Source organism: Macaca mulatta, chromosome 5 (genome assembly GCF_049350105.2).
Source record: "Macaca mulatta isolate MMU2019108-1 chromosome 5, T2T-MMU8v2.0, whole genome shotgun sequence".
Classification (NCBI taxonomy): domain Eukaryota; kingdom Metazoa; phylum Chordata; class Mammalia; order Primates; family Cercopithecidae; genus Macaca; species Macaca mulatta.
Genome location: NC_133410.1, coordinates 108,263,471 through 108,289,411, shown reverse-complemented (window position 1 = coordinate 108,289,411; position 25,941 = coordinate 108,263,471). Strand labels below are relative to the sequence as shown.

The following is a 25,941-nucleotide window of genomic DNA, read 5'->3' as shown; positions in this document are numbered from 1 at the left end:
TTGATACGGTTAAGATGTCAATGTTACCCAAAGCAGTTTACGGATTCAATGCAATCCTTACCAAAATCCCAAAGGTATATTTTGCAGAAACTGAAAAAAATTCTAAAATTCATATGAAATCTCAAGGGACCCAAATAGCCAAAACAATTCAGAAAAAGAGCAAATTTGGAAGACTCACACTTCCTGATATCAAACACACTACAGAGCTGTAGTAATGAAAACGGTGTAATACTGGCATAAAAACAGATACACAGACAAATGGAACAGAATCCAGAAATTAATTCTTGTGTATTTGGTCATATGTGTTTTTTGGGGTTTTTTGTTTGTTTGTTTTTTAGAGATGGGGTCTCACCTCGTCACCTAAGCTGGAGTGCAGTGGCACAATCATAGCTCACTGCTGCCCCAAACTCTTAGGGCTCAAGGGGTCCTCCTGCCTCAGCCTCCCAAGTAGTTGGCACTACAGGCACATGCCAACACGCCTGGCTAATTTTTGTATTCTTTGTAGAGACAGGATTTCATCATCTTGCCCAAACTGGTCTTGAATTCCTGGGCTCAAGCAATCCTCCAGCTTCAGCCTCCCAAAGTGCAGGGATTACAGGTGTGAGGCACCACACCTGGCCTCAGATGATTTTTGACAAGGGTGCCAATAGACAAAGAATAGTCTCTTCAATAAACACTGTTGGGAAAACTGGATCCAAGTGCCAAAGAATAAAGTTGTGCCCTTGTCTTAACCATATATAAAAATTAACTAAAAATGGAGTAAAGACCTGAACATGAGACCCAAAACTATAAAACTCCTAGATGAAAACGTAAGGGAAATGGGGAAATACTTTATGACAATGGACTAGGCAATGACTGTTTGGATATGACACCAAAAGCACAGGCAATTAAAGTAAAAACAGACAGATGAGATTACTCAAACTTAAACACTTTTGTTCATCAAAGGACACAATCAACAGAGTAAAAGGCAACCGATGGAATAGGAGAAAAGATTTGCAAATAATATATCTGGTAATGGGTTGATATCTAGGTTATATTTTAAAACTCCTTCAATGTAACATCAAAAAATGAATTAAACCAATTTTAAAAATGGGCAAAGGACTTAAACAGACATTTCTCCAAAAATGATATATACTAGCCAATAGGCATACGAAAGGTGCTCAACATCACTAATCATCAGAAAAATGCAAATCAAAACCCCTATGAAATATCAGCTCATACCCATTAGGATGATTACTATGAAAAAAGCAAAACAGAAAAGAACAAATGTTGGTGGGGATGTGGAGAAATCAGAACCCTTGCACATTGTGTTGGAATTGTAAAACAATCCAACTACTACAGAAAACAGAATGATTGCTCCTCAAAAAACTAAAACAAATAATCGTGTGATCCAGCAATCCCACTTCTGAGTATATGTTTAAAAGAACTGAAAGCATGATCTCAAGGAGATATTTGCACTCTCATGTTCATAAGCACTATTTACAATAACGAACAGGTACAGACAACCCAAATGTCCAACAAGAGAAGAATGGATAAATACAACATGCGGTACACATAAAATGAAATACTATGCAGCCTTACAAAGGAAACCCTGTTACAGGCTACAACATGAAGGAACTCTGAGGGCATTAAGTGAAATCAGCCAGTCACTAAAGAACAAATATTGTATAATTCAACTTATAAGAGGTATCTAAAGTAGTCAAATTATTACAAAAAGTAGAATAGTAGTTACCAGGAGTTTGGGAAACAGGAAAAACAAGAGTTGCTGTTTCAGGGGTATGGAGTTCAGTTCTGCAAAATGAAAATGTTCTAGAGCTCTGTTTCACAATGTAAATATGCTTAGCACTACTGAACTACACACATAAAAATATTTAAGACAGTAAAGTTAAACGTGTTTTTTGTAACAAATTTTTAAAAGATATGTAAAAAATGGTAAATTACAAAACCGTATAGGTGTATATAATGCAGAGCAAATATTCTATTTTATTTTGAAAGAAAAAAACAACAGCTAACATTTGAGATTTTACTATATAACAAGCACTGATTAGGCAGAGAATTAATCCTCACAACACCATCACATTTATCACAGATATCTCATTTTACAGATAAGAGAGCTGAGGAACAGATTAACATGTCCAAAAAACACAGAGGTAATTAACGGCAAGTACAGGTTTTGAATGCAGGCCCTCTTAAGACAGCATCCATGTTCTTAACCTGTATATAATACATATGTAAAAGTCTGGAAAGAAACCAAATAATGCTTTGGTTTTAGGATGCTAGAATTATGATAGTTTTCACTTAACACACCTCTGTTTTAAATTTCTGCAAAGATTATGTACTCCTTTTTATAATAAAATATTTAAAAGGAAATATTTACATTTTGGAAAAAAATATTCAACTGAACAGCAAGGCCTCTATCCCTACTAACAATCATTTCATTTCCTTATATTTCTTGGACTCTTCCTTAAAGCTGCTAATCTACTTGCTACTACCTACATGCCTCAGCTTCCTCCTACTTCCATAAACACATCATTTCCCTGCAGAGAATGTCCTCTCCTTCACCTTAATATACACCGTTTTATTTACCTACTCATCTATTTGATTTTCACCTATTTTATTTGTCAAAATTCAGTTCTTAATTCCTTCATGAGGCCTTTCAGAGCCTGTCTTTACCTAGTCCATCGTTCAGCTACTTAGTGCACTGCTTTTAAAAACTGTTCTTTAGCTGTTTTATCTGTGTCCTCCACATCAGCAATGTTCCTTGAAGATGTCACTACCACTTCTAAAGGCGAGGACATTACAGGAGAAAGCATACCTAGCACTCAGATCTAGATTTCTAAAAACATTCCTCCCAGAAACCAGGGCTGCTTAGAAACAAGACTGACTGCAGATCTGGGGTTGGGAAACTATAAGGGAATGTGTTTTATCATATGCCAGAGAGCTAGGAAGCAATCAAGAGAGTAATGGAGGAGACTCAAAAGGATATAGAAGCAACTTTAAAGGTGATAACACTAATCAAATTTGAGACAATTTGAACATGAAAAAGAAAACAATACAAAGGTCTTAATTGAAAACAACAAACATTTGCAACTACTGGGAAGTGCCCAGTACACAACCATTTCTATATTCTTGGTAGGAATGGTGGAACATAGTTCATTCATCATTTGATGAGAGAAAACTCTTCCTTACAGGAAAAAAAAAAAAAAAATCAGCTATTAAATGACAGAATTAGGGAGAAAATCACCATGTGCAACCTCCACTGAAATAATTATCAGGTAACGATCATCGCGATGCTAAAACTACTCAGAGAAAGATTGTTAAGAAAATGCATATTCTCCAAGTACCAGAATATGATCCCACAGATTAAATGCCAATTGTGAGGTTAAAAAGAAGCACCTGTGCAATCAATGGTGCTCTGCTAGGAACAGAACCACCAGCCACTCTGTGCCTCCTGATGTGATGAAATGTGAAGTGGGTAACATCACCTGTGAGTCCTGTCAACAGCATTTCACAGTCAGGCGCAGTGGCTCACACCCGTAATCCCAGTACTTTGGGAGGCCGAGGCAGGCAGATCACTTGAGCCCAGGGTTTGACAGCAGCCCGGGAAACATAGGGAGATCTCCATATCTACAAAAAGTACAAAAATTAGCCAGGCATGGTGGCATGCCTGTGGTCCCAGCTACTCTGGAGGCCAAAGCAGGAGCATCACTTGAGCCCCGGAGGCTGTAGTGAGCCCTGATCGCACCACTGCACTGCAGCCTGGGCAGGTTTTTTTTTTTTTTAGAACCTGTCTAAAAAAACAAAAAGTGTTTCACAAATCTAACAAAGCAGTCGGGTTTCTGGCTTACAGAAACCACAGGGGACAAAAGAACAACTTAAAGACACTCTGAGGAAACAATTAGTTAATCAAAAATGTGTAATATTCTACAAGACAATTGACTAGCCTCTTCAAAAAGTTAGTATCATGAAAAGATGAGGACTATTCTAAATTAAGAGACATGACAGCCAAATGCTGCATTTGTGCTTTGATAGGTTCCTGATTCTACAACCAAAAAAGCAAAACAAACAAAAAAGCTTTTATGGATGACATTTGGGAGATAATTGAGAAATTTAAGTAAGATTGGCCTATTAGATGAAATCAGAGAATTCCTATTAATCTTCTTAGGTATAATAATGGTATTATAGTTAAGAATGCCCTTGTCATTAGAAAATGCTTGTTGAATATTTAACAGATTCAGTGTCATGTTTTATGTGTCTTATTTCCAAAATGTTTCAACAAATACACATATACACACACACCCAATACACACACAAGCACACATAAATAAAACAAATACAGCAATATGTTAACTTAGGTGATGAGTATACTGCAATTATACTATATTCTTCTTTAAACTTTTCCATTTGTTTGAATTTTTTCACAATAAAAAGCTAGACAAACTCAGTAAAATTATTAAAAAATTCAAGGAAAACACAGTTCCTTGTCTATAACTTTCACTAGCACTTCACTGTTACCTTTTTTCCAGTACTTCCTGTCTATATAAGAATAACATAAGCCCCTTGAAGACAGTTAAACTCTTTTAAATTTTTGCAAGTGTACTGATGCAAATAGCCCAGTGAACACTGCTGTTCATGAGTAATACACAACTCCGGACTAGCAAAAATAAAGTCTGTTAACGACAAGTCCTAGCTAGCATATGAAACAACGCAAACGCTCTGTAAGTACAACCACTTTTGTCTTTTGTTTAATGCTAAAGTCTGAGACTTTAGTGCAGTCATCCGAGTATGTACATTGTATTAAATACAAAGTTTCTTATCCCTCACCCCCAGCCCGCCCTCCCCTTTTCTGAGTCTCCAAAGTCCATTATAACACTCTGAACGTCTTTGAGTACCCACAGCTTAGCTCCTACTTATAAGTGAGACCACATGGTACTTGGTTTTCCATTCCTGAGTTACTTCACTTAGAATAATGGCCTCTGGTTCCTTCCAAATTGCTGCAAAAGACATCATTTCATTTTTTTTTTAATGGCTGGATAGTATTCCATGATGTATATATATCAGATTTTCTTTACCCACTCATCAGCTGACACTTAGGTTGGTTCCATATCTTTGCAATTGTGAACTGTGCTGCGATAAACATACATATACAGGTGTCTTTTTATATAATGACTTCTCTTCCTTTGGATAGATACCCAGTGGTTTCTATAGTGGTTGTACTAATTTACATTCCCACCAGCAGTGTTTAAGTATTCCCTTTTCATCACATCCATGCCAACATCTATTGTTCTTTGACTTTTTAGTAATGGCCACTCTAGATGGAGTAAGGTGGTATCTCATTGCTGTTTTAATTTGCATTTCCCTGATGATTAGTGATATTGAGCATTTTTTTATATGTTTGTTGGCCATATCTTCTTTTGAGAAAATTCTATTCAGGTCATTTACCCACTTTTTGATAGATTATTTGATTTTTTTTCTTGCTGATTTGTTTGAGTTCCTTGTAGATTCTGGGTATTAGTCTTTTGTCAGATGCATAGTTTGCAAATATTTTTTCCCTACAGGCTGTTTACTGTGATGATTATATTATTATTTGCTGTGCAGAAGCTTTTTACTTTAATTATGTCCCATTTATTTATTTTGAAGTACAACCACTTTGGAAAACAATCTGGCTCTCTGGGCTCGGACCTAGTTCGCGACGACATGGCCAAACGTACCAAGAAAGTCGGGATCGTCGGTAAATACGGGACGCGCTATGGGGCCTCCCTCCGGAAAATGGTGAAGAAAATTGAAATCAGCCAGCACGCCAAGTACACTTGCTCCTTCTGTGGCAAAACCAAGATGAAGAGACGAGCTGTGGGGATCTGGCACTGTGGTTCCTGCATGAAGACAGTGGCCGGCGGTGCCTGGACATACAATACCACTTCCGCTGTCACGGTAAAGTCCGCCATCAGAAGACTGAAGGAGTTGAAAGACCAGTAGACGCTCTTCTACTCTTTGAGACATCACTGGCCTATAATAAATGGGTTAATTTATGTAAAAAAAAAAAAAAAAAAAAAACAATCTGGTATCATCAAAGTAAAGCTAAACATATATCCTACGACCCAAAAAATTTTCTCCTAAGGGGCATACCCAAGAGAAATTCTTGCAAATAGGCACCAAGAATCAGGCACAAGAATGTCTAGAGCAGCGCTATTTATAATAGAAAAACCTGTAACAACCCAAATTTCCACTGACAGAAGAATGAAAAAGTTATGATACATTAATTGATTGGAATATCACATAGCAGTGAAAACAGTGAAAATGAACAAACCAGAGCTACAATGAAACATGGATAAATCTCAGGAACATAATGACACAAAAAGGCATGTTGTAGAAGAATACATGTAATCATTTTGTTCACAAAAAAATTCAGGATATGGAATACCTCTTGGATGAGGGACAAAGACAAAGGAGCCTTCTGTTTTCACTCGTTTTCCTGGTAATGTTCTTTTTAGTAAGTTAGATGGTAGGTATATAGGCATTTACTCTATCATGCTTCTTTAGATCCCGTGATTTGCTGTGTTACTGTGTGTGTGTGTATGTGTATACGTCCACAGTTCCTTGGCTAATAACTCCCCTAGCCTTGTTGCAGTCTCGTTATAACATTGGGTGCTTTAGGCCTCAGGAAACAGACTCTCTCCAGCCTTCTCCTCTCTTCCTTTCACGCTACCTGAAGGCAGGTCTCTAACCCCAACCCCCCACCTTTCTGATGTGGGTCATAAGACTCTCATTCCAGAGAGGGTTCCACCCCATACCATGAAGGAATGAAGCTTCCATAAAAACCCAAGAGGACTGGGTTCAGAGAGCTTCCAAATAGCTAGCTGAACACTGAACTCGTGGAAGCTTGGCATCCCTTCCCCAATACCTCACCCTATACATCTCTTCATCTGTATCCTCTGCAATATCCTTTATAATAAACTAGTAAAATAAGTATTTTCCTGAGTTCTGTGAGCTGCTCTAGCAAATTAACCAAACCCAAAGCGGGGGCCATGGGAACCCCAACTTGAGGCCAGTCAAGTTTTAAGTTCCAGAAACCGAAACTCGTGACTGGTATCTGAACAGGGTGAGAAAGGGGCAATTTTGAGGACTAAGCCCTCAAACTGTGGGATCTGACATTATATCCAGTCAAACAGGGTAGGAAATGAACTAAAAGACACCCAGTTGGTGTCCACTGCAGAAATGATTGCTCGCTTGGTGGTAAGGAGAAACCCCCATACGTTTGGGTTACAGAAGCCTTCTGTGTTGATGACTGTTGTGGTATGAGAACAGCGGGAAAAAAGTTTGAGTTTTTCCCAAACATTTACTCATATTTTATTCTACTCAGTATCAAAAACAATTTAGAAAACAAACATCTATAGATCCTGACTTTATAGTCCTTAAAATTTTAATTCAAAAGCAGTATTAAATTATTCATATAACAACATTTACATTTTTCTCTATCATTTGTTTAGTAAAGAAGCTATCAGTATTCGAACAGTCAATCCCATCCCTATTACCAGTTAGTGAAATAATCAGTAATAACATAAATCCCCACTCAGAAGACAAAAAAAAGCTATGAAATTTCTAAAACCTAACGGAACTTACATTTACCTATTTTATTGAATGATTAAGCCTGTAACTTGCTGGATAAGACAGGGTTAACCTTCAGAATGTGATGCAAAGATTGGTTTGCGTTTTGCACTTAAATCACAGCAGAATCATTAAACACACATTCAAAACACGGAGAAGTCTCTGTTGCAAGGGAAATTGCTAAAGTTATAATTTCACTTATCCTTTATATCCTAACCACTCCTTAAAGGCTTGAGCCTGTGACCCAGATAAATGTCACATTAGCAGATAGCAGACCCCAATTAACAGGGGTTTTTCTTGGTTTTTTTTTTGTTTTTTTGGTTTTTTTTGAGACAGAGTCTCATTCTGTTGCCCAGGCTGGAGGGCAGTGGCACAATCTCAGTTCACTGCAACCTCCACCTCTCGGGTTCAAGAGATTCTTGTGCCTCAGCCTCCTGAGTAGTAGCTGGGATTACAGGCTTGCATCATCACCACCCAGCTAATTTTTGTATTTTTAGTAGAGACGGGGTTTCACCATGTTGACCAGGCTGATTTCGTAGCAAGAGATCTGCCCGCCTCAGCCTCCCAAAGTGCTGGGATTACAGGAATAAGCCACCACGCCTGGCCTTAACAGGGTTTTTAGAAATGCTTTCCAACAGACATGGCACAGCTCTGGTATATCAGGAAGAAATCTTTACTAAGCCTTGCAATAAGTCAGGTTACTGGAGATAAAAACAGGAGAGAACTTATAAAGCATAAGAAATTCCACGGGGTCCCTATCCTAGTTTCATCCATAAGGTGACACACACACACACACACACACACACACACACACACACACACAGTAAGAAAGGCAGGCCTGGTTTACAGAGTGTTTTGAATTGCTCTTTATTCAAAGCCAGAGACAAGACTGATACCAATCAAGGAAATCAAAGTAAAACACTTATAATTGTTGAGCTGGGAGCACTACCTGCCCAAGCATGAATAAAAGAATGCTTCATGTTAAAACTGTGAGGTCAGGCGAAGTTCAGGATCAAGCAGAAAGGGTTGTAATTACATTTATATTCCATTACATTAAACATTTAATACAGAATGAAGCTCAATGGTTGCTTTATAAAGTATTTCTGCCTATTTAATATCTATCTAAAAGGGTTTGCTATTGCAGTAATACCAAAGACAATTACAGAAGCAGTTACCATGCCACTGCTTTTCTTCCGAATATCTAGAGCTGGAATGAGCTTAGCTATGCACTTATGTCTGTCACCCCTACCAAATTTACTAAAACTTAACTAAAATTTTGCAGCTATGCTAAACATGAAAAAGATTCACCTTAAAAAACATGACTAAAACTTGATTTCCACCCACAAACCAAATGAGCAATGTAAGATCACATTTCCTATAGTACTTCAATTTCCAAAAAGGTAACAAAAGACTTGTATAACTTTTGATTGCCTATCAGCCAAACGATGCCTGTTTTTTGCTGTTGTTTTACAGATTCTACTGTAATATAGGTATATTTCATGCCAAAACTTCATAGATGACCAGAAGGCCCTCAAACCAACAATAATCCACTAACTACACTGTGAGAACCACCGTTCTGGACAAGGATACAGAATTAGTTTAGGATGGTTCAATTCTGGGTTCATGCACCAAATCATGTACCATTATTATATGTTCTTAAGTCAAGATGATTTTAATTTTCGAGGAACATTGATTGAAGAGTAAACAGCAGCTAAAAAATGGAAAAGAAATTAAATTCAACTATAAGTCAATAAATAAATGACAGTACACCCATAACAGTCTTTAGAAGGAATCATGTAAATGTAGCCACGACATGACACTACCAAAACACTGGTTAAGACATAAGGATGAGAAAATTATCTGACATTATATGTATTATGGTTGCCATTTTTGTAAAAACATACACAACTATGTGCACATGAATAAATATGCAAATATGTTCTTAAGAATACACACCAAAATTTCATAGAAATCATCTCTGGGTAACTGATTACCTTCACATATATTTTCTATTTTTCTACAATAAATAATTCATGAATTATTTTTGTTTTAAAAAGACTCGTAATTTCTCTTTACCTCCCTCCTGTCTTTTCGCTTATAAGAAGCTATGACATTTGTACCTAAACTCAGCTAACTTACAGCAGTGTTTAAGGGTGGTCTAAGGTGATATGAGGAATTTAAAGAAAATCCCTATAAATAAAAAAGCAGAACATGATAATATCTCCTTTAATGAAGATGAATTCCAGAAACACTGCACTGGTGGGAATGTTGTTACTGAAGGAGAAAGTTTCAGAGCGCAGGGTTGCATTTCAAAGATACTGCATGTTATAAGGGCAATTTCTTCCCTACCTTCTAACTCCAACCTACAAGATGCTCAACAAGACTTTATTCCAGCTGGGTGCAGTGGCTCATGCCTGTAATCCCAGCACTTCGGGAGGCCGAGGCAAAGTGGAACTCAGGAATTCAAGCCCAGCCTGGGCAACATGGTGAAACCCCATCTCTACCAAAAACACAAAAAACTAGCCAGGTGTGGTGGCTCAAACTGGTGTTCCCAGCTACCTGGGAAGTTGAGGTGGGAGGATCACTTGAGCCTGGGAGGTGAAGGCTGCAGTGAGCCAAGATTGCGCCACTGCACTTCAACCTGGGTTGACAGAGGAAGACCCCAACTCAAAAAAAAAAAAAAGAGAGAAGAATAACTGTCTTGTTATTTCAAAAAAAAAAAAAAGAGAGAGAGAGAGAGAGACTTGGATTCAGTTAATCATGTTACCTGCCACTTCTTTGAAAGAACCTATTATTGGATTTGTCAAAAATGTTCACAAACAAGTAACATTTCTCCTCAAAGATTTTTAAGCCCTCCTTGGTACTGATTTTAAAACATTACATATGAGGTTATATGCATAATAAGGCCGAAATTTACTATATGCTCTACTAGGCACTCTGGATGCTCTCTTAAGTCACCTTCCACTCAACTCCATTGAAGAGGATGCTTCATTAGGCATAGGAGGGACTTATCCAAGCACATGGGAGCAAAATCCAGGTCTCCTTCCACTTACACTATGCTTACTACCTTTTATGTGTTATAAATACAAATAGTTACATATCACTCAGGTCCCTTCCAGCTGATCCTCTAACCAGAGAAGACAGCAACTGCCCTATGCTATTCACAAAGTTAAATATCAGCTAAAAAACTGAAAAGTTACTAAATTCAACCATAAGCAAATAATGACAGTATATCCACAATATAGCATACTATTCAGTGTTTACAAAGGATAATGTAAATACAGAATTTCTTTGTTTTCCATTGCAAGCCCACTGATCTCCTTTCTTTCATTTAAGGAAATGAGGGAGGTCTACTGTGGGCAAGGCACTTTGGAAAATACAAAAATAAGTAAAACACACCCTCTATCCTCAAAAAATTCTTACACACAAATGAAAAAGACATACACGAACTATTAAATAGGAAGGAACACTGCTATCAATAAATACAATCAAACATCAAGAACTCTTGGAAAACTCAATTTTCAAGTAAAACTGGTTGTACTCCTCTAAAGAACGAAAGCTTTCCTTAAAATTAAACATCCTAGGCTGGGTGCGGTGGCTCATGCCTGTAATCCCAGCACTTCGGGAGGCCGAGGCAGGTGGATCACAAAGTCAAGAGTTAGAGACCATCCTAGCTAACACGGTGAAACCCCATCTCTACTAAAAACACAAAAAAAGGCAGGTGGATCACAAAGTCAAGAGTTAGAGACCATCCTAGCTAACACGGTGAAACCCCATCTCTACTAAAAACACAAAAAAATTAGCCAGGCGTGGTGGTGCGCACCTGTAATCTCAGCTACTCGGGAGGCTGAGACAGGAGAATCACTTGAACCCGGGAGGCAGAGGTTGCAGTGAGCCGAGATCACACCACTGCACTCCAGCCTGGGCGACAGAGGGAGACTCCGTCTCAAAAAAAAAAAAAAACCAAAAAAAAGATATCCTCATTTTTCTAACAAGTGAAGTAATCATAGATTGTACAAAAGGTCACAGAGGAATAAACAAGGTGGTGTGACAGAGTAACTGGGAATGCCTTACTTCTGTTAATGGTGCATCAGAAAGGCCTCTCGCAGTTTTGTTCTGTTTGTTCCCAAAGACAAGCTGGCCAGACAGCCAGGCCAGGGACCAGAGCAGTAGAAAGAAGAAAGATCATCCTAGTGATCAGAGGAGTGTTAAGGAAAATCCCTAATTTCTACTTTTTGGTTTTTTGTGTTTTTTTCTTCTTGAGACGGAGTCTTGCTCTGTTGCCCAGGATAGAGTGCCGTGCAGTGGTGCAATCTCGGCTCACTGCAACCTCCAGCACCGAGGTTCAAGTGATTCTTGTGTCTCAGCCTCCTGAGTAGCTGGGACTACAGGCGTGTGCCACCACGTCCGGCTAATTTTTGTATTTTTTGTAGAGACACGGTTTTGACATGTTGCCCGGGCTGGTGTCAAACTCCTGACCTCAGGTGATCCACCCACCTAGGCGTCCCAAAGCGCTGAGATTACAGGCGTGAGCCACCATGCCTGGCCAAGCCCATATTTCATCACAGATGTATAAAGTGGCTTAGGATAAGTTACAGTGACTTGATCAAGTTCTCAAGATGGGATTGAGGAAACAGCTGTGATTTCAGAAGACAGGTGACATTTTGGAAAGGAAAGAATATAAACACAGCTTTTGGCTAGAGCAAGAGACTCAGAAGAGGGGCCCTGAATGTGGGGCTGGAATCCTGAAAGCAATGAGGGATATGCATAATCAGACTGCGGGAAAAACAACTTCTGTACAAAAGGTTTTGTTTGAGATAGGGTTTTTTGTGGGTGTCTGTTTGCAAGGGGAGGAATTACAGTAGAGAAATAAATTAAGAGACTACGACAACTGATTTGGCGGAAAATTTTAAAAGTTGACCCGAGGAGGTGGTAAGAGAAAAGAAGAAAAAGAGACAGTTGGGACAGCCACTCTGGGAATATTTGAGTGCATGTCTAACAGCGATACCAGAAATATACCTGCAGAATCCAACATGTAAACACCTCAAATCCTAATACACGGAATAAACCCTGAATGTTTTGTTTTCGCAAATGTGTCTAGCATTTTCCCACAAACCCCAATGATTCAACCTTCTTTCCACCTGTTTCATGAATGTGTGTTTCATGCTACCTTTTTAAAATCTTAACAGAAGAGGGTCAGAGATATTAACTCAAAATGCCACCTACTTTTAAAGTTATTCTACTCAGATGGTACACAAATGTCAAAAGCAAACACTGTTTCTTAAGTTCAGGTCCCACACAGGCCACAAAAGGATAGAATTTGGAAATTTTAAAGAATCTAAAGGACCTGTACTAGGTTTAACATGAGTAATGCTCAACATGTTAAACCTAGCACAGATCCTTTAGATTGTTGAGTAATGCTATTTTTAGATCAAGCAACACTCCTCCACGTGCAAGTTTTTCCAAATGATGCTAACAAGGTCAAGGATCATATCCTATCTAAAAACAAGACTATATAACACAGGTAAGACCTCTTGCAATGGCTTATCTACAAGTATTGTGACATAAAAATTGTATTTATTTATATCTTTACGTTTTTATATGTTTTATGTTGGAAAATACTTTTATTATTTGTACTGTGTTCATATGTCTGCCTTCACTCTTATTCATATTTTTATTTATGGCAGAGTTAAATTGTACTATAATCCTTGAAAAAATAAAAGGTCTTACATTATAACAGCATTTCACGTTCCTTGGATAATTTGGGTTTCAGAAGAAGCTTGTGAAACTTACTAAGAAAGCTATAATCATCCCCTCTGTACAGGGTAACACTGGAACTCAGAAAGATTAAGTAACTTTACTAATTCAAGATCGCACAGTAATTGGCAAGAGCAGGGCCCCAATCAGGCCTTCTCTTTATTCCTGCTCTCCTCCCCACAGGACACTACCAATTTAATATTTCAATATTCATGTGCCTCTCTTCAGTAAACCTGGACTGTAAGTAAGAGCCATACTATTGCCGCCCAGCCCTCACCCTGGGTCTCGAAATGCAGCAGCAACACTAGTCACTCTTCAGTAAACAGAAACACGAGCACGCGCTTCAGTCAGGACCCCATTCAACGCTGGGTTTGCTCTACTGCACAAAACTTACTAAAACACATTACAGCCTTCACGCCTAACCCTCAATGGAACTGTCCTTTTCACTCTGGGAAATTCAGTCACAGGTGACTCATCCCGTTAGCTTACAGCTTTGTAAATTAATAATTTTATATACCGAGGGAAAAGAACGAATTACACAGACCTCTCCATTCCCCACCCCCAAAGTTGCTTAAGTGTCAACGCACGGTAGTAAAGCACAAAGAAGTGGGGCTGGACCTACCTAGCGTTTCTCCCCTCTGTTCCTCCTCTCTGCTACTCCGACCGTCCTCCGGCCACCCATCTCTCAGAGACCGGCGGGTCGCTTCCACCCCCCACCCCGCAGGGATCCGACGGACGGCCCGGCAGCCTCCAGCGCCCAGACCCGAGCCCCGCCGGTGCCGCGGCTGTGGAGGCTCGCGACGCTCGGGCTGCCCTGTTTCACGGCGCCGCTACCTGCCCCCGGCAGCCCGCACACCTGGCGGCCCCAGCCCCAGCGCAAGGAACCAGCCCCAGAACGCGGAGGTCTAGCGCGGCCGCGCGACCCCACACGAGCCAGCTTCCGCCCCAGCCCACATGGCCGCGGCGGGCGGCGGCCCCCGCCCCCGCGTGAGCCCCGCGCGGCTCCCGAGGACCCGGGGACCCCAGGAGGCAGGAGGGGGCGGTGGCGACGCGGGTGGGGGGAGGAGGAAACGCGGCCGGGGGGAGGAGGAGGAGCGCGTCCCGACTCGCCGCAAGAGCGGGAGGAGCCAGCAAGGGAGAGGCGAAGAGGAGTCCCGCGGTGGCGGCAGATCCGCGGGGCAGCGGGCGTCTACCTGCGAGCAGAAGTACGAGCCCTGGATGCCCAGCTTGATGCAGGTGGGACACTGGAGCTTGGCCTCACTGCTGCAGCCGTCTGTCTCGCACACCCGCGTCTCCACGGCCGCCATGCTGCCTGCCCGCTGGAAGAGCGCCTCACCGAGGAAGAGGCGGCGGCGGGAGGGAAGAACGGCCGGGCGGAGGGGAGGGGAGAGAGACCGAGTCGGGGGAGGAGCAAGGCCTGCCGCCGGCCTGGGCGCGGAAGGGGGAGGAGCCCAGGGCCGACCGGGACCACGCAGCGCGCCCCGCCCCCGCCCCGCGCGCGCAGCTGGTGCCCCGCCCCGCCACCTTCGCCCCGCCCCCCGCCCGCCGCTCGCGGTGGCTGGGTGCCCAAGCTTCCTAGCGGCGCGCACGTGGGGGCTGTAAGGGAGCTCGGCAGGGCCCCTCCCATTCGGCGCCTTCGGGCGTCGGCCAGCGCAGAGCGCGACCTGCCGGCGCCTGGCTGTGAGGAGCCGCCCTCTCGCGGCGCACTCTCTGTGCCTACAGTCAGATAAGGCAGTTGTCCTCACTGACAAACACCCAAGAGCCCTGATCATCCCCGACACCCGCAGGCGGCTGGAGAGGGCGCTGCGCTCCTCTGCGTTGGTTCCCCCCGGACGCTCCTTGGAGAACAGTCCCCTGGGTTAAGTTCTATTTCTCAGTGACATTGTCAGGTCTGAGGCCTAAAGACCACCGCTCATTCGCAGAAAGGAGAGCAATAGAACTGTCAACGAGAAGCTGGGCTGGAATTCACATCTGCCCTCCCTCCTGCCCGAATTTTTTTTGCCACACCACCAACCCCCCTTCAAAAACGATAGCGCTAGTAATAGTAACACAACTATCAGGTATTCAATACAAATAATAATTGTTTGTATTATCCCAGTTGATTGCTTCCGCGGTAAATAGGGGAGAATTGTGCTGATCCTGAAATGTCAGAGTCGAAAGAAGCTGCGGAGGCCTTCCGCTGCGAACCTGTTGCCTCAATCTTTTCATCTGTATTCCAGGTCTGCCGTGTTGTAACTCATGCTTGAGTGCCTCCCTGTCACTAGGGAAGAGCGAAAAACTAGCATTTACTGATCACAAAAGGCTGTGAACTTTGTTATCTTACTGTATTTTTTTAGCTTCTCCGTACTTAATACACCAGAAAAGCTCATATTACTTTTATTTTTAAGAACTTTGTTTTGGCTAGGAGCAGTGGCTCACGCCTGTAATCAATCCCAGCACTTTGAGAGGCCAGGGCATCCAGGGCACCAAGGCCCGCGGATTCTTTGAGGCCAGGAGTTCGAGACCAGCGTGGAAATATGACAAAACCCCGTCTCTACAAAAACTAAAACTAAAAACTAAAAAATTAGCTGGGCGTGGCGGTAGGCACCTGTAGTCCCAGCTACTGAGGAGGCTGAGCCAGGAGGATCCGTTGAACCTGAGAAGTCAAGGATATGGTGAGCTATGATCCCGCCACTGCACTCCAGCCCAGACGACAGAGCAAGACCATGTCTCAAAAAAAAAAAAAAAAGAACTTAGTTTTGCAATATAAGCAGTACGAATGATGTAATAAAATCAAGGAGTAGAAATATTTACATGCATACGTACATACACTTTTGTATACAAGAAAACAGAAAAATCGGTATAAGTATGTATGTATATATAAAATATTTTTTAAATAAAAACTGTACCACACCACGTAAAGTAATTTACTTACCTGATTTATTCAGTTACTATGATGTGAACTTTTTGTTTGTTGTTTGGTTTTTCTTTGAGATAGCATCTCATTCTGTCAACCAGGCTGGAGTGCAGTGGTGTTCACAGCTAACTGCATCCTCAACATCCTGAGCTCAAGTGATGTTTCTGCCTCAGCCTCTGGAGTAGCTAGGACTACAGGTACACGCCACCTTGCCCAGCTAATTTTTCCGCTTTTTTGTAGAGACGGGGGTCTCACTGTGTTGCCCAGGCTGGTCTTGAACTCTTAAGCTGAAGTGATCCTGTCACCCCGCCTCCCAAAGTGCTGAGATTACTGGCATAAGACACTGCACACATTCGTTATTGCCATCAATTATACTTTTACCACATAATTTTAATGTCTGTATAATATTCTATTGTATGGGTAATTTACTGGACTAAATCCACTAATAATAGATATATAGGTTATTTTAAATTGTTATCTATCATAAACAAGGTTTCAGTGACTATCCATTTAGCTAAAACTTTACATACATCCTTATTTACTTAGGATATATTCTTTATTTTTTTTTTAATAGCGACAGGGTCTCCCTATGTTGCCCAGGGTAGTCTCGAACTCCTGGTCTCAAGCCATCCACCCGCCTTGGCCTCCCAAAGTGCTGGGATGAGCAGGCATGCAGCCTGCATGCAGGCGTGAGGTGAGGAGGCCTTCAGATATAGTCTTAAAAGTGGAATTGCCACGTTAAGAGTTTTCACTGTCTTTTACTCTTTATATAGTTTGCCATACTTTTACATATCTCAGTGTAACTCTCTACAAAGCATTTATCATTTAAAAAGGAAAAATAGTAACTTTAAAGTGGAGAGACCTGGGAGATACTCTATTGTGATCAAAGTGAAAATCACCAATAATGTGACGAATAGACATTGTACCCTCTCTATATGAACCATTGAGGAGAATACAGCATTATCTTTTGCAGTGTTCTTGAAAAAAATGCATAAATGACTGTAATCACAAGGAAATATCAGACAAACCCAAGCTGAACACATTCTGCAATATAATTGACCTATACTCTTCAAAATGCCAATGTCCCAAAAGACAAAGATTTGAAGAACTCTTCCAGATTCAAAGAGACTGAAGAGACGTGACAGCTAAATGCAACACATGATCATGGGTTGGATTTTTGGATCAAAAGAAAGATGTTTTTGCTATAAAGGAAATTAGGTTGCATTGTATGCTTATGAATTCCCTGATTTTTGACAGTTACACATAGTGGGAGTCAGAAAGAGAAATGAATGATAAGACAAATGTGAGAGAACGTTAAAAATTGGAGAACCTGGGTATACCAGAGTTCTTTATTTTTTCAATTTGCTACTTTTCTACAGCTTTGAAATTATTTTAAAATAAAATAAAGTTTTAGAAATTCTTCCTCTCAAAAGCAAGTAAATGGTGCTAAAAATTAAAAATTAGAATTAAAAATTCTTCCTAGATGCTCAACTGCAGGATCAAGTCCAATCTAGGCTCTTTCTATATACCTCCACTTAGCCTCATCTCATTATTTTTCATGCCTAGGTCTTGACCATTTAGCAAGAGCAATATGCTCATGTTTTCCTGAACACATAGTGCTATTTCATTCTTCCATGTTCTTATACATGTTGTTTCCTCTGTCTGGATTGCCTTTCCCCATTTGATCTCTTGGTGAAAGTACTATTTCCTTAAGATCCAGCTCTGACATCACTTCACCCATTAAACTTTTGCTGACCTCCTTAGCTCTACTTAATCAGTGCCTCCTCTGTGCTAACTCTAAACCAAGTACAAAGTGCTATTGCTACAATTGACAATAATTTTAGGTAATATTTATTAAGGACATAATATATCCTAGGCATATACATACATGTGTATGACATTCTAACACTTGGGTCAATGACAGACCACATATACAACAACAATGGTCTCATAAGATTATTATACCATATTTTTACTGGACCTTTGTATGTTGAGATACGTTTAGATACACACATACTACTGTGTTACAATTGCCTACAGTATTCAGTACAGTAACATGCTGTACAGGTTTGTAACCTCAAAGCAATAGACTGCCTGTGCACCATAGAGCCAGCCGTGTAGTAGGCTATACCACCTAGGTTTGTGTAAGGACACTTTATGATATTCACACAACCACAAAATCACCTAACAATGCATTTCTCAGAGCATATCCCCATGGTTAAGCAACACATAACTAGTGAGATGTAAAAGTATAGATACTAGTGCTTTTACTTTTAATCCTCACAACTACCCTATAAGGAAGGTACCAGTAGTAATCCCATTTGTATTTCTGTAGCCCAAGGTCACATAGCCAATAGGTAACAGAGCCTAGAATTGAGCTCAGGTTTCTCAGACTACAAATCCCATGTTTTTAGCGACTATACTTCATTTCCTTTAATTTTTCACCTGTGTCTCCTACTAGACTGTGACTTCCTTGTAACAAGAGATTTAATTTATTTTTCTCTCTATCTCCAAACCTTAACCCTAGCACAATGCTTGATATATAATAGGTGCTCAATAAGTGTTTGGCTGGGCATGGCGGCTCTCACCTACAATCTCAGCACTTTGGGAGGCCAAAGCAGGAGGAACACTTGAGCTCAGGTGTTTGGGACCAGCCTGGGCAACATAGCGAGACCTCATCTCTGCTAAAAGTAAATTTTTTTTTTTTTTTTTTTTTTTTTTGAGACAGAGTTTCACTCTTGTTACCCAGGCTGGAGTGCAATGGCACAGTCGTGGCTCACTGCAACCCGGGTTCAAGCAATTCTCCTGCCTCAGCCTCCCTCCCAAGTAGCTGGGATTACAGGCATGCGCCACCACGCCCTGCTAATTTTGTATTTTTAGTAGAGATGGGGTTTCTCCATGTTGGTCAGGCTGGTCTCAAACCCCTGACCTCATGTGATCCACCCGCCTCGGCCTCCCAAAGTGCTGGGATTACAGGCATGAGCCACTGTGCCCAGCCTAAAAGTAAAATTTTAAAAATTAGCTGGACATCGTAGTGGACACCTGTCATCCCAGCTACTTAGGAGGCTGAGGCAGAAGGATCGCCTGAGCCTGGGAGATTGAGGTTGCAGTGAGCTATGATCACACCACTGCCCTGCAGCCTGGGCTACAGAACAAGTCCTTGTATCAAAAATTAAAAATAAAAGTTTTTTCTTCTCAATTTGTTAGCACATTATGTCAAATATGCAAAAAAAAGATTTGTGTGTCTGGAGAGAGAAAAAGAGAGAGAGTATCTATTCTATCAGTCAGAACTCAGCAACCCAGCAAAAACACAGATGGCACTCTCAAGCTGGGTAATGCCAAAAGAATAAAATGGTATTTCTGTTCATCTCTTTTAGAGTCAGGGTCTCACTCTGTCTCACAGGGTCTCACTCTGTCTAGGCTGGAGTGCGGTGGCTCAGTCATGACTCACAGTAACCTTGAGCTTCTGGGCTCAAATAAGAATGTCTCACACTATAAGTACTTACCACCACTCCCAGCTATTTTGTTTTTAATTTTTTTTTTGAGACGGAGTCTCGCTTTGTCGCCCAAGCTGGAGTGCAGTGGCGGGATCTCAGCTCACTGCAAGCTCCGCCTCCCAGGTTCACGCCATTCTCCTGCCTCGGCCTCCCGAGTAGCTGGGACTACAGGCGCCCGCCACCACGCCCGGCTAGTTTTTTGTATTTTTTAGTAGAGACGGGGTTTCACTGTGTTAGCCAGGATGGTCTCGATCTCCTGACCTCGTGATCCGCCCGTCTAGGCCTCCCAAAGTGCTGGGATTACAGGCTTGAGCCACCGCGCCCGGCTGTTTTTAATTTTTATACAGACGGAGTCTCCAAATGTTGCCCAGACTGGTCTCCAACTCCTGGCCTCAAGCCATCCTCCCACCTCAGCTTCCCAAAGTGTTGGGATTACAGGTGCAAGCCACCATGTCCAACTATAGTCTCTTCTTTTTCTTTGCCCCCTCCTCTGGTCCTTAATTCAAGATGGCTATAGTCTCGATTAAACTTCATTCTTTTCAAATTACCTGTAATCCCAGTACTTTGGGAGGCTGAGGCAGGAAGATGGCTTGAGGCCAGGAGTTCCAGGCCAGCCTGGGTGATATAGCAAGACCCTTATCTCCTTAAAAAATAAAAGGCCGGGTGCAGTGGCTCACACCTGTAATCCCAGCACTTAGGGAGGCCGAGGTGGGCGGATGTTCGAGACCAGCCCAGACAACATGGTGCAACCCCATGTCTACAAAAATACAAAAATTATCCAGGCAAGATGGCGAGTGCCTGTAATCCCAGCTACTGGGGAGGCTGAGGTGGGAGAATCATTTGAACCCTGGAGGCGGAGGTTGCAGTGAGCTGAGATCGCACAATTGCACTCCAGCCCGGGCGACAGAGCGAGATTCCATCTCAAAAAAAAGATATTAAAAATTAAAATTAAAAAAATAAAAACAAAAAATTAAAATTAGTCACATGTGGTAGCATATGCCTTTAGCTTCAGCTCCCTGGGATTGCTTGAGCCCAGGAGTTCCAGGCTGCAGTGAGCTATGATCCAGCCACCACACTCCAGCTTGGGTGGCAGGGTTTTGGAAAACTGTAAGGAATGGTGCGGTAACTCAGTGTCAACAATAGGACATTTCCATTTCTGGCCTTGCAGGCACAAGGGGACTGGGCAATTACCAAAACTCACAGTGGGCTGGGTAGAGAGGGCTGCCAAACAGGAGATGTGACCTCTGCTTAAGAGACCTGGCCAGCCCAAGGTCATCTAAAAAGTCAGGAAGCTGAGACTTCATTCTCTTCCACCTTATGATCTTCTGAAAGCTGGGACAAGGAGCCCACTGATCCTACAGAAGTCCACACAAGTCAGCCTCTCAGGACAGAGGGCAGAAATGAGAAGGTGGAAAATGGATTCAGACGAACAAAAGATAATCCAGAATAATGTTGTATTCACCACCCAGCTTAAGAAGTGAAATATGGCAAATACAGTTGATCTCCTCAGCATAACCCTCTCCGATTGCATCTGCCTTCTTCCTCTTCTGTGGAGTCACTATCCTAAACTTGGTGTTTATCATTCCTAGGAAGACCTTAACCTTTGTAATGGCATTATACTCCGTAGTCTTCATCTTGCCTTCATTATTCTTCATCATGATTGTGAGATTCACCTTGAAATTAGGGATACTTGAATCCCTAATTTCTTTACTTTCCCTACCATATGATTTTCTATTCTCTGAATATATCACAATATGTGTATTCTCTTGCCAACGGATATTTAAATCTTTGTTTTCCATATTTTGCCCTTACAATCAATGCTGCCATGAATAGTCTTACACTTCTGTAGAATATATTATTTTAAGACATAAAATTGAATAATGGAATTTTCTGACAAGGATTAGCACTTTCCTTGATCTGTCATATCTTCATACTTAGAATCATCGTGAGTAATGGATTGGGAGCCAGAAAACTGATTCATGTGTGTAGTTCCTAATTCCTTGTCTCATACAAGACCCTTAAAATCTTTGAGCTTTTGTTTCCTTATCTGTAAAATACTGTTATAAAAATCGGGCCAGGCACAGTGGCTCACGCCTATAATCCCAGAACTTTGGGAGGCCAAGGCAGGTGGATCACCTGAGGTTGAGAGTTCGAGATCACCCTGGGCAACATGGAGAAACCCCATCTCTACTGAAGATAAAAAAAATTAGCCAGGTGTGGTGGCATGCACCTGTAATCCCAGCTACTCGGGAGGGTGAGGCAGGAGAATCACTTGAACCTGGGAGGCGGAGGTTGCAGTGAGCTGAGATTGCGCCACTGCACTCCAGCCTGAGCAACAGAGCAAGTCTCTATCTCAAAAAAAAAAAAAAAAAATTAAATGAGTTGGTGCCCATGAAAGCACTTTGTAAACAGTAAAGCACCATGCAAATGTAAGTTGTCACTGTTTATTGTGTGCCACCCCTTTTATAAGGTATCTCCTGTGAGAGGAGGAACCATGTCTCTCTTATTTGTTTCCCATTGCATCCCTAGTACCCAGAATAAGGCTGGCACAGAATAGGCACTGCATATGTATTAATCAGGGAAGACTAATGGCTGTAACAAACAATCTCAAAACTTGTGGGAGCTTAAGAAAATCAAAATGTATTTCTCTCTTATGTCATCGTCAGCTATAGGCCAACCAGGGAAACCCTATCTTAGCAAAGATCTCAGATCCATCTTGTGGCTCCACCAACTCCAAAGTGCTTGGAGTCCCCACCTGAGGAGATGCTGGCACATGAATGTACAGAATTGTGCATGAGATTTGACAGGCCAAACCTGGGAGTGATGTATTTCACTCTACTCCGTTCCATTGTCCAGAATTCAGTCGATGACCGCATCTTATTCTGAGGATTGCTAGAAAATGTAGTTCAGCTGTGGCCTTAGGAATGAAACAAAATTGGTTTGATCAACATCTGGCCAATCTTTGCTACAACAATTGATAAGTATTTATAGAATAAATACATCAATAAATAAATAAAATATGCATATCTAAATGTAGCTTATATTCCTTTTGGTTTGGTTTGGTTTTTTAGCTTCTCAATAATGCCTTAAAGTTGAATTTGCATCAGCTAAAATGCCTAAAGCATTTTCTCTGTTTGCTGTTAAGGCCCCACTGAGAGAATAGTAGTTTCCCAAAAGTCCCATTTCCGGCTGGGTGTGGTGGCTCATCCCTGTAATCCCAGCACTTTGGGAGGCCAAGGCAGGAAGATGGCTTAAGTCCAAGAGCTCAAGACCAGCCCAGTCAAAATAGGGAGACCTCCATTTTTACAAATAATTTTCAAAATTAGCCAGGCATAGTGGCACATGCCTGTAGTCCCAGATACAGGGGAGGCTGAATCAGGAGGATTACTTGAACTCAGGAAGTTGAGGCTGCAGTGAACTATGATCTTGTCATTGCACTCCAGCCTGGCAGACAGAGCAAGACCCCCAGCTCAAAAAAAAAAAAAAAAAAAAATAGTTCCATTTCCCAGAGGTGGATTTGGAGAAATTTGTCACCAACTACTGCTGTTTTCTCATTAGGAGGTCCATTCTCTAGTATGGGCCTCACGGACTAGGCCCATTCTCTGATAATGTTGTGACAGCATCTACCTTCCTGAAGAGGCAGAGCCAAAAGTTCTTTTTCTTGAAATTTTGCTTCCAAAATCTCACTTGGATGGTTCAGAATATGTTTCTGTTGGCCAAGAAACTAACCTTTTTCTATTCCATTCTGAAGCAAAAACGGCACCACTTGAGGATTTGCTTCTACTCCCTCAATCTTCTTCACAGGTGGGCAGCCCTGGATCAAGTGAATGTTAAAACTTCTGAAGTCAGGCCTTCAGAGATCTGGAGCCTCAACCTTAACCCTCTTATAACATTCTTTCTCAGTAGGTACCCAACAACCATATAAGACTTTTGTGTAGAGGTCACATTTCTTTTCTTTGTCTTATATGGATAGCTGCCTAAAAATTTGATTTTGGGGGGATTGGAGACATAAATAAGAAAGGTAAACAATATAGCTTCTAGATAATAACACTGGACAGTATCCTCACAACCTTATGGAAGGCAATGATTCCTTAAAGAGGACAGGAAAACTTCACTTATTGAAGCCCACCCTTTCCCCCCTGCTCTGCAGACCATTTTTGTCTTCTATCAAGTGACCATATGTGAGCACAGTCATGTCTTAACATTCTATATTATTCTATTTGACTATCCCTTGCCTCTGTACAATACGACCTTATTTACTGTAGCTTTATAATAACTTTTGATATCTGAAAGAGCAAACCCTCACATTTAGTTCTTTTTTCAAGATTGTTGCAGTCCTTAACACCAAGGGAGGCTGAGAGTATAAGAGCTCAAGAGGAAAGGGTACGTGCAGGGGTGGGATCCACACAGCTCAGAATAGACTGTCAGAACCTACACAAGATGTGGAGGGGGTCCATGCAAGGAAACAGCTCAGCACTGAGACTGACTGCCAGAGCCTGACACACACCTCACCTTGCTCAGGTTCTGACTCCCACCCTAGACGTCCTCTCTTTGGGGATTCCCTTTTCATCTTGGTCAGGCTCTAATACTCAGTATCAAGAGGGTGTCTCCCTGAAGGGGATGGCCTGGAGTAGGATGTCAGAGCCCCAGAACAATGATGAGAGTGTCTCTGCAGTGTAAGGTCCAGGCTGGGATGTTATAACCTGGGTATGGTGAGAAGAGCATTACCACAGAGGGACAGCCTGGCAAGGGGAGTCATCTGCTAAGTGTGATGAGGAGGGTGCCCACACAGGAGGAGGCTCAGGATGAAAAGTCAGAACCTGGTGGGGTTAGGAGGGTGTCCTCCAGGGGTGAACCAGCATGGGGAGTCAGAACCCTAGTGCGGTGAGGAGGAGTCCATGGGGAAAGGGGCAGGCATAGGGTGTCGGAGCCTAAGCCATATGAGGAAGTCATCGCTTAGAAAGGAGAGACTGTAGACAAGGCATGGTGGCTCACACCTGTAATCCCAGCATTTTGTGAGGCTGATGGTCACAACTACTTGGGAGGCTGGAGTGTGAGGATTGCTTGAGCCTGGGAGGTGGAGGTTGCAGTGAGCCAAGATCACACCACTGCACTCCAGCCTGAGTAACAGAGTGAGACCCAGTCTCCAAAAAAAAAAAGAAAAAGAAAAGAAAGGGAAGATTGATGTGGGATGTTGGAGCCCAAAGATGGTAAGAAGAGGGGTGCAGCAGCAGCTATGGAGATTGGTTTTATACAGGGATATCAATGAAGTGAATGAACATGCTAAGGATAATTTAGGTCAGTTTCTCACTCTCAGAGAAGGAAGTCACAAATATGGAAAGGGAGAAAATGAAAATTAACTGTGTAGTGTTGAACTGGATTTGGAGGAATCAGTGTGAACAACAGTTTTCAATATATATAGATGGTTATAGAACTAAATATAGATGTGAATATATATATTTATATGTGTGTATATAAATATACACATTCACCAGCTCTGTCCATTGAGCAATTCTGAGGCCTAAAACATCCCAATAGCCAGGATCATACCTAGTACCCTGATCTCAGCTTTTAAATATTAGACTCTGCTTCAAGGAACCAGGGCACCTTGAAGAAATGACTGATCTGTCAGCTGGGGCAAGAAAGCACAAAATCTGAAATATCCTATGCCAGAAAGCAAAAGTGATCAGATAATTGTGGGGACATGTAAAACAAACAAGTATACAAAAGAACCAGAAAAGTATGCTTTATGAAGTTCCCACAGTCAAAATCACAGAGAATATTAGCACCAAAATAAATAATGATAGCAATAGGTTACAGCCTGTTGAAATAGGCTATGATTTCATACTAATAGTAAACGATGAGTCATACTGATATAAAATGATAAGTGAATAAACTGACAGTTTAATGAGAAATAGAATATTTACCTAATCCCAAAGTACTTCCCCACAAAATGCTTATTAATTATAAGGTGAAAAGTAATTTGAGTTGATAAGCCAGGCAGACACGACCTTAATCAAGTAATCAAAGTAAACAATATCAGCAATGGGACAAATTGAAATTGTGCTCTCCACATGATAGGTTCCAATAAAATGAATGTAGCATGACTTCTGTGATGCCCCTCCCAAAAATGCATAACCTGAATCTAATTATGAGAAAACATCAGACAAACTCAAATTGAGGAAC

The 25,941-nt window shown here is 41.6% G+C and overlaps 2 protein-coding genes across 2 annotated transcripts in view; one reads left to right on the top strand and one right to left on the bottom strand.

The window, feature by feature from the left end:
- Nucleotides 1-14,740, bottom strand: part of METAP1 (methionyl aminopeptidase 1) — a gene marked incomplete at its 3' end in the record, with an annotated part of 68,082 nt that extends 53,342 nt beyond the window's left edge. The window contains 1 exon segment of the mRNA NM_001261513.1: nucleotides 14,556-14,740. Within this exon segment, the coding sequence (NP_001248442.1) occupies nucleotides 14,556-14,669 (114 nt within the window). The 5' untranslated portion in view covers nucleotides 14,670-14,740.
- LOC696415 (ribosomal protein L37a) lies at nucleotides 5,676-6,039 on the top strand (the record flags this gene model as incomplete). Its single annotated transcript, NM_001265725.2, is given in 1 exon segment — nucleotides 5,676-6,039. A coding segment is annotated over 1 exon segment (279 nt). The 3' UTR covers nucleotides 5,977-6,039.
- Nucleotides 14,741-25,941: the final 11,201 nt, after the last annotated feature.